General features: G+C 38.4%; 1 protein-coding gene across 1 annotated transcript; it reads right to left on the bottom strand.

The window, feature by feature from the left end:
• Positions 1-1,566: 1,566 nt before the first annotated feature.
• LOC306881246 (leptin receptor gene-related protein-like) lies at positions 1,567-9,186 on the bottom strand. The gene is made up of 4 exons (XM_079435249.1): positions 9,098-9,186; positions 8,504-8,579; positions 8,239-8,422; positions 1,567-3,132 (listed from the first exon to the last, which is right to left on the bottom strand). The coding sequence occupies exons 1-4, from the start codon at positions 9,114-9,116 to the stop codon at positions 3,016-3,018; spliced, it is 396 nt and encodes a 131-aa protein (XP_079291375.1). The 5' UTR covers positions 9,117-9,186; the 3' UTR covers positions 1,567-3,015.
• Positions 9,187-9,450: the final 264 nt, after the last annotated feature.

Raw genomic sequence — 9,450 nt, 5'->3', positions numbered from 1 at the left:
CAAATGTCACAACTGTTTGCTGGAAATTCAGAACTTTATTGCATGTCTGCAAAATGTAGTTACTCACCCAAAACATTTCTTTCATGCTTCAAAACCTAGTTATTGTGTCAGTAATTTGGCCAAGGCCACCAAAATATAAAGTATTTTTGTCATTGTGTGAGCCACACTGGTCAAAATGTTTAGTTGTTTTTTCACCATGACAGTCAACCATAGAAATTAAGGTTTTATAAAAATAAATCTGATATTTGTTGAGAAGAGTCAATAGTACATAGGAAAAAAAAGTATATGAACATTTGTATTTATTCAGTACATTTATTTTTGTACAAATGTATTACATGTAGTATGAAGTGTAACAGTGCACTCTGTTACAGTAGTATTTCCTGATGTAAACGTTGGCAACAGTTTGGATGACAGTTACTGTACTGAAATGCAGAAGGCTGCACTTCTTATGTATGCCATATTTCCTTTCAAAAGTACAAATTTACACATTACTGTATGTGGGATATTGATTGAAAGAGACTGTTTCAAAATGTTTGAATTATTGAGGATATGGTCGATCTCCCAATTTTTAGCTGCAGCCTTCAGCCGTTGTAAGGCCATGATTGACAACATTATTTCATCTGATATGCACCTCTGTCCTTGGCCTCTTCTGTCTCTTCCTCTGTTTTGCCTCTGTACACTTCCATGCATCCTTACTCCTCTTCTTCCTCTCGGCTGTTGTGCCTGATCGTTTTCTGGATGTTCATCCATCGTCAGAATTTGTAACATTTGTAATACAGGCCAAAAAAATACTTAAAATCAGCGGCCAAAATGACTTATATGAACGAGAATATATAGAGAATATATGAATAAAGTGAACTTTTTCTTGCAAAATTTTCTAAATGTATTTTATTTGTCCTGTTTGCCAAAATTTCCAAAAGGCAATTAATTCCATTTATGGCCTAAATATAATCCAAATTATTATCGAAAAATAATCATGAAGACATTAACAGGAGACCGCTTGCTGAATTGAGATTCTGAAGACCAAGACCTCCAGATGTTGAAGGTGATCACCTGACTTTGGCAGACCACACAGGTGCAACAATCCAGAAAAATCGTATGGCTTTCTCTCAGACCCATCATATTTAAGCTTCAGTGATTTCTCAGTTACTCTGCACACACTCCTACAATATCTGCCACCTCCAGATACAAAAATATGTTCCTCCTTTCTCATACGTAACATCTTTACTCTCTGCATTGGCATCCTGTGTCTGCAGCAAACATGGGAAGTAAACCAGATGTGAATTCAAATATGTCATTGTGCTGTCACTCACATACATTATATTTCAATGTGAAACGGACCTTATATAGTTGCACTCACTGAACAGCCATCCTCTGGTCTGTATCTCTCCGCTCTGTAAGCAGTTTGGCACTTGCATTGCTGACATCAACAGAAACCATTGCTATGATTTACTGTATGCATAATTTAAAGTCACACTGGTCAAAAAGTGTGCAATATTAAACAAACAATTACGCTATTTATAAAGAGTTACTGAAAAAGACAAAATTATGACAAGACAAAAAATGAAAAATTCAAGTGTTTTTTAATTCATATAATCAAATGGATATTGTTTGAAAGTGCTGAAACAAGATCACAAAGGTATATCAAAAACATCCCTTATACAAGTGATTCAATGTAGAGTCAGTTTAACCTCTGAAGAAACAAAACAGGAAGATTTTAAACCTTACAATCCTTTATAAACTATTAACGACAACAGAAGTAGTGTGAAACTGTCAGTCATTAAACCCCAAAACTATCATTCAGATGAAACTGGATCTCAAACAATGCATTTACTACATAGCCTACAATATAAATTACATAATCATGTCAAAGTGTTTCATAAGCTTTGATGTGGAATTATGTCAGCTGTAAGAAAATGTTGCTGGAATTTCATGCAATAAAAAGTAACTATAAAAAGCATTCTATAATCACTGAAAAGCTGTTTAAGATTGCATTCTGCATGAATTTAAAACTTTTCTTCCTGTTTCTACAGAGCCACAGAACAGCAGGAAGATGTTTGCTTTGGTAATGTGGTGTAAACTGTTTAAGAAGGTTAAAGCTTAACGGCTCCGATCCGTAATTTACATTAGTGGCATTGCAAAAACAAAGACACAAACACTTCATAGACTGCCATGGTTGCAGTGCTTCTGTTTGCAAACACAAAGCATTGCTCTTAGGTGACATTGTTTCATAATTCATTATGCCTCTTAACTGGCAGGCCTATATATCAAGTGCAAATCATTCATGATTTAATCAGGATAATTAAGTACTAACAATTCAAGCTGCTAAAAAAAGGACAGAAAGATGCTTCCCTTTGTGTATTATTAAATTCTAAATCGTAATGATGGTTTAATTGGCTTGCATGAAAGATTTCTAGTTCATACTAAAATTAGTTATTTGATCGTGAATCTCACAAAAACAGTGTACTGTGTATATGTAAAAGTAGAAGCCTACTTTTAGGACTTTTATTTAGGAATTATTGTAATATTATATATTTTTTTATGTTTTTAATATATCAAATAATAAATAATTTTTGCATTGTGTTGAAAAAACACATCTGTTGATGAGAGGGTGGGGAAGAAATCTTAAATGTTCCAAAAACAGGCTTCTTTTTATTTAAGGAAATCATAATTGACTGTTTTTTGCTTTTGATTTGAGTAAATATGACCCAAACTGTACTATACAGATTTCGTGAGATTTACTCTTTTTGCTGTTCAAACAAGTTTAAATGCAATATTTCTATAAATGCAACTTCATAATTACCATTTTTAAGCAAATTATTGTATACACTGAGCCATGCATATGTAATGCAAATGAAAAGGCAGAAGCAGAGCACCAAAGCAGCCATAACCCGAAAGTAAAACAAAGCAATGGACACAGTCTCTGTCAAGGCCTGGGTTAATCAACATTGCCATGGCAAGCAATTTAAAGTTTCATAGTTTATAATGTATTTATGTTCTTCTTCCGGATAGGTTTTACCACTGTTCCCAGCTAAAGTCATCTCCACCTCCGAATATCAGGAAGAAACCCAGAATGGTCAGAAAAATAACACAATTGCCTGCCATTACCAGGCCACAGGCGCCCCACTGGATCTGCAGAGGAAGACAGCCATTAGTTTCATTCATGGTGACACATTTCATTCATTGTACTGTCTGGTTTGCCTTTTTAGAAAGCATATTCTGTCTGTATATGCTTTTAAGTCATTTTGAGGATACTGGGAGCACTAAATGCAATCTGAACAAAAATATAATGAAATTTAATCAATGCCTCTATAGTGAAGGTTTTTCCTCTTGTACAAAACAGAATTCTGTTATAACCTCTAAGAAGCTATTATTATATGAACTTTATGGGTCACCTGGAAATCTAATTAAACAAGAAAAAAATAATCATTTAAAGAACGGAAGACAGGCTATTTTCAAAAACCAGTAAGGTATCTGCAAGAAGTCAATGAAGCGGTGAAAGTATTGAAGCATTCGTCAGGATTTTATACGAGCTGGCAGAGTATTGTGATTTCGGTGCTACTAAAGAGGAGCAGATTCGCGTTCGCATTGTGATTGGAATTGCAGATAGTAACGTGTCTGAAAAGCTGCAATAAGAGCCTGATTTGACGCTGGAGAAAGCGATACAGATTGCTCGCCAGTCAGAACTGATTAAAACACAAAACGCTGATATTCGAGGTGCCTGTGATGTAAATGAAGTAGGCTACAAGTCTAAACACACGAAACATTTCAAGAAACACACAGGAGGTAAATGCAGAGATCCTGACACTAAACCATGAGATGAAAGTAACAAAGTGACCTGTTCAAGATGCGGATGTGTGCACGAATATGGGGCCTGTCCTGCCTGAGGGAAACGATGCCACAAGTGTAACAAAACAGGCCATTTCGAGGTCGCTTGTAAAACAAAGACTGTAAAAGAAGTGACCAGTGACTGAAAAGATGATGAAAGAAAAGAAATGTGGTTTCTGGTGTCAGTTTCAGATGATGCTAATGAGGATGAGTGGCATGTGAAGTCACCAATGCAGGGGACTACTGTTAAGTTCAAGATCGATACTGGTGCATAAATCACAGTCATGTTTGAGCAAACATTTCTGAAACTTCCTAGTTGCCCTCATCTTACTAAAACACTTGCAGACATCAGGAGTCCAGGCAGCAAACTGGAGTGTATTGGTAAATTCTTAGCCTGTACAGAAAGAAAAGTACAAAATGTCAGTTTCTGGACCTATGTAGTTAAAGGCCCATACACCAACAACCTCTTTAGTCGTAAAACTGCCTGTGAAATGAAGCTGGTGAGCAGAGTCGATTCTATTAGCACTGAGGACAGTGTTTTTGGAGACTTCAGACTCCTGGATTGCGAGCCAATCAAAATTGAGCTCATACAGGATGCCAAATCCCTTTCCATTACTGCCAAAAGTGGAAGAGGAGCTGCAACGTATGCTAAAGTCAAGAATCATAGAAGAGGTCACGGAAGCAACAGACTGGTGTGCCCCAATGGTGCCTGTGATAAAGAAGAACGGCAAGGTGAGAATTTGCGTTGACCTTAAGAAATTGAACGAAGCAGTAAAGCGTGAGAGATTCATTCTGCCCACACTTGAGGATATCCTACCACAACTGTCTGGTGCATGCATATTCTCCACATTAGACGCGTCTAGTGGATTTTGGCAGATACCATTGGATGCGAGCTGCAGGAAACTCACCACCATTATCACACCAGTTGGCCACTTCTGTTTCCGGAGACTCCCCTTCGGAATTTTCTCAGCTCCGGAGATATTTCAGAGAGAAATGAGCACTCTCCTCAAAGACCATGCCGGCACGGTAGCGGTGATGGATGATATACTGGTGTTCGGTAGAGACAAGGAGGAGCATGATCGCAACCTCAAGGCAGTCTTAAGGTCCATCAGAGAATCTGGTCTTAAGTTAAACAAAGAAAAGTGTCACTTTGGAAAATCTGAGATTCAATTCTTTGGACATGTCATTGGAAAGGATAGGATCTGGCCAGACACTAACAAAGTGAGAGCTATAACTGAGATCCCCTGCCCTACGAATCTGACTGAACTGCGACAGGTCTTAGGAATGATAAATTACCTGGGCAAATTCCTCCCGGGTCTCTCCTCAGTTCTTCATCCAATGACTGAACTGTTGAAGGGTGACACTGAATGTACCTGGAATGTAGCACAGACACAGGCATTTAACAGGGTCAAGATCATGTTGACCACAGCACCGGCACTAGCATTCTATGATGCAAACAGGACCACAGTAGTCAGTGCAGACGCAAGTAGTTATGGCCTAGGGGCTGCCCTGTTTCAGCAGCAGGAAAATGGACTACGTCCTATTGCTTTCTGTTCAAGGACTTTAACAGAGACAGAACGCCGCTACTCACAAGTCGAGAAGGAATGCCTAGCTGGTGTGTGGGCATGTGAGCGGTTCTCACGGTACTTGCAAGGTATGGACAAATTTGAACTCCAGACTGACCACAAGCCGCTTGTACCCTTAATAAACTCCTATGATGTCGACAAAGCTCTCTTAAGATACCAACGCCTACTGATGCGCTTGATGAGATTTAAATGTCAAAGCAGTGCATGTACCAGGCAAACAGCTCGTGGTGGCAGACACTCTTTCCAGAAATCCACTGACTCATCATGGTGAGTCTGACACAGAGCGTGATGTGACAGTGTTTGTACAAGCAGTACTGTCCACTAAGCCTGTGAGTGGAGACAGGCTAAATGCAATAAGGAAAGCCACACAACAAGATCCAGATCTCCAGTCGGTTTGCAAGTACATCCGCCAAGGATGGCCCAGTCAGACATCTCAATTGACAAACACACTGCACAGGTTTCATGCAGCTAGAGCTCACCTTTCTGAAATTGATGGACTTTTGCTGTATGAGGATAGAATTGTGATTCCTGGTTCTCAGAGACTGGAGGTGTTACATCAGCTTCCCACAGGTCATCAGGGCCTCACAAAGTGCAGGGAGAGGGCTAATATGTCGGTGTGGTGGCCTGGAATAGGCAGGGACATCACAAAAACAGTAGAGACATGTGAGTTCTGTCAAGTTTACAAAGTGACACAAGAGAGAGAGCCCTTGATGGTTATATCCCTTCCCAACGCGCCATGGCAAAAGATCGCTGCGGACATCTGTTAATTAGATAGTAAGAAATACCTGATAGTCGTGGACTATTATTCTCGTGACATTGAGATTGCACATCTGTAAACTATTTTTAGCCAGCAGGTGATAATGCATCTGAAAAATGTTCGTACGGTGGGGGATCCCATACGAGCTTGTGACAGACAACGCTACTCGGTTCACATCTACAGAGTTTGCTGAGTTCAAAATGACATACAACTTCGCTCACACTACTTCCAGCCCTCGTTACCCACAGGCTAACGGTGCTGCTGAAAGAAGTGTTGCTATTGCAAAAAGAGTGCTGAGACAACCAGATCCACAGCTGGCTCTTATGAGCTATCGTGCTACACCGATCAATGCCACAGGATTGAGCCCAGCTCAACTGATGATCGGACGTCAGTTCTGACACTACCAAAGAACCTGCTACCCAGCCCAATTGACTATGAACAAGTCAGACTGAAAGACAAATAAACCAAACAAGCTTATAAGTACTTCTATAACCGACGATAGTCAGCACGTTCTCCATCTGACCTACATCCTGGACAAAGTGTGAAAGTTAAGTTGGATGGAGAAAAAGCATGGAAAACATCAGCGACAGTTGTCGGAAAAGCTCCTGAACCCAGATCATACATTGAGCAAACAAAGGAAGGCACAATCTCTCGCCGGAACCGGAGACACATTCAGAGTGTCCCTGAAACACCTATAACTCCTGAAACATCTGAGACACCACATAGACAGACTGTAACTGAGAACGGTGAAGTAACTGATGGACCCTCTCTTGAGCCTGATTTAACCACGGACTCTAGGAATGGGTCCAGTACCCCAGCTTCCATTACACCACACACTCATACACCCACCTGCAAAAGAACCCTTGCTGGTAGGGAAGTAAAACAGCCCGTAAAGTTTAAGGATTATGTTTTGGGGTAGTTGTTAACAACCAAACTGATGCAAAGAGTTTCCTTGCATGTTAACTTATATAGTGTACTGTAAGATTGTGGAAAGAAATGAAAAGTGAATTATTAAATCCTAACATGTTCTGTTTAAGGGCCAAGTTATGGTGAAGAGATTGTGATCAGTGAATATTATTACTGATATCTGATGTTTATATTGATGCCCGTTACGTGGTTGAGAAAGTAATTCGCTTTGTTTTATATTGTTTAAAGAAAACTAAAATAATAAGGGACTAGCTGAACTTTAAGATGTGGTGAAATGTGAATGGTTTATTGTGATTGGCTGTTCTGTGTCGGGGTCCAGGGTTGCTGGGCAACGGGGGCGGTGCCAGTGATGCAGTCTACCACTGACGGCTAAGAGAGAGTGTGTGCTTGTTAATAAAGTTGAGACTGAGTTCATCGAGTTGTCTGCTCCGTGCATCATGACAGACATATATAAAAAAATTCACATATATTATAAAAACATTGAAAAAACAAAAATACAACAAAATGACTAAAACGAAATTCAAAATGAAAGTAGAAAATATTAAAATTAAAAACTGATTCAAAATATTAATAAACTTGCTATATTAATAAATGAACTATAACAGCACCTCTAAATAGTTTACTGAAATAACACTGATTGGCAAAACTGAAAAAGTATTTATTGATTAAAAATTAAATCAAATGTATTAAGTCAAATGCAAAATATATAAATAAAATGCCTTAGGTTCTTTCTTTCTTTTTAGGTTAAACGTGACTTGGACATGTTTTATTATACATGTTGATAGCCAACAAAGAATATTCTGTCATCATTACCCACCATCCACTTGCTCCATACCTGTATGAGTTTCTCTCTTCTGTTGAACACAAAAAGAAGATATTTTGAATAAAGTTGGTATCCAAATAGTTGATGGTAGCCTTTTTTTCAATACTATGTAAGTCAGTGGCTACCGTCAGATGCTTGGTTACCAACATTCTTAAAAATACCTTTCTTTTGCGTTCAACAGAAGAAGAAACTCATACAGGTTTAGAAAAACTTGAGGGTGAGTAAATGACAGAATTTTCATTTTTTATTCACTTTTTGGCATAACAAAGATAAAACCGAAGCAGGACATATAGGCCTGCAGCATATTCTGTACTCACCACAGATTTTCGTGCAAGGACGACAGGTATCCCATACGCTGACACCACGATTCCAGTGGTTAAAAAGTATGCAAGCTCCCTGCATGTATTGCTTGACTCAGTGTCGTCCGCATGCCTCCTGGCTATTAAATTTGGGATAGGTGACAGGATGTAGAACATCAGGACAAACATTGGCCAGTACACTCTGTGAGGAAGGAAGCACATAGAGGTTATCTTGAATTACTGCACTTCAGATCTTTACAGATGACAAAAAACATAGACCTACCCAAACTGTTCCAGTGCACATCCCAAAAGGAGAAAAGTGAGTCCAAGTGCACCACTGAAGGATAACGCAACAAGAGCTGAAAAGCAATAATTCAGATTAGTCCAGGCCAAGGATTTGAGCACTGGCACATTGTCTGTTTGGCCCCCTTGCGGCCATAGCTCGCAACTACAGAAGTGGCGTACTTATATATATATATATATATTATAAATAAATACCGTGATTTTCCTGTTTAAGCTCATTTCTCAATTTGATTATCATTGGTTGAATACTGAATATGACCGAAAAAAGACTGCAGCACAACGGTATAACAAAAGTAAGTAAAACTTAAACCGTACTGACAATGTATTATTATTTACCATTGCTACATGATACTTAATAGACTTGAACTAACCCATCTGCACTATATCTACACTTATATTATACTGAGGCCTATAGCTTATATGCAGCAGTCTGTAGTTATGAAACTTCAACAAAGTATACAAGACTTTTAGGTAATTACTCTCGACAGCAGATGCTCTCGTAAAAGCATCGGTGTGTTTTTAAATAAAGTGTTATAAAGTACTGATCAGAACAAGAGTTACCGATTAGTTTTACCTTTTATTCCTGCCATCATTCACAAACGCCTTTTGTTTTTTGTGCTAAATGTTACTGGACTGACTTCCTATTTCCTCAAACTACACTCTTAAAGGAGCAGTCTTACAATAACACAATATACTGATCTTTTTTCTCCCCTTTTCTTCTTTTTGTTTCTTGATTTGTATGTTACTGTTCTTTGAATAATAATAATAATAAAATAATCTACTGCTCTGAAGCTCTCCAGTATAACAAACATACAAACAAATAATAATAATTATTATTATTTACGTAGATTCAATCTCTATCTGTAACTAGTTATTATTAATGCATTAACTAACATTAATGAACAAGACATTTGTTACAGTATTTAT

Source organism: Barbus barbus (genome assembly GCF_936440315.1).
Source record: "Barbus barbus genome assembly, chromosome: 15".
Taxonomy (NCBI): domain Eukaryota; kingdom Metazoa; phylum Chordata; class Actinopteri; order Cypriniformes; family Cyprinidae; genus Barbus; species Barbus barbus.
Note: the sequence above shows the minus strand (reverse complement) of the source record. Positions and strands in the feature narration are given on the sequence as shown.

Bases quoted from the DNA above. Each gene is read 5' to 3' on its own strand.
- LOC306881246 (XM_079435249.1), bottom strand. The intron at 8,423-8,503 runs GTAGGTCTATGT...CCTTCCTCACAG, and splicing joins TGTGCACTGGAACAGTTTGG to AGTGTACTGGCCAATGTTTG. The intron at 3,133-8,238 runs GTGAGTACAGAA...CTTCCTCTGCAG, and splicing joins TCCTTGCACGAAAATCTGTG to ATCCAGTGGGGCGCCTGTGG.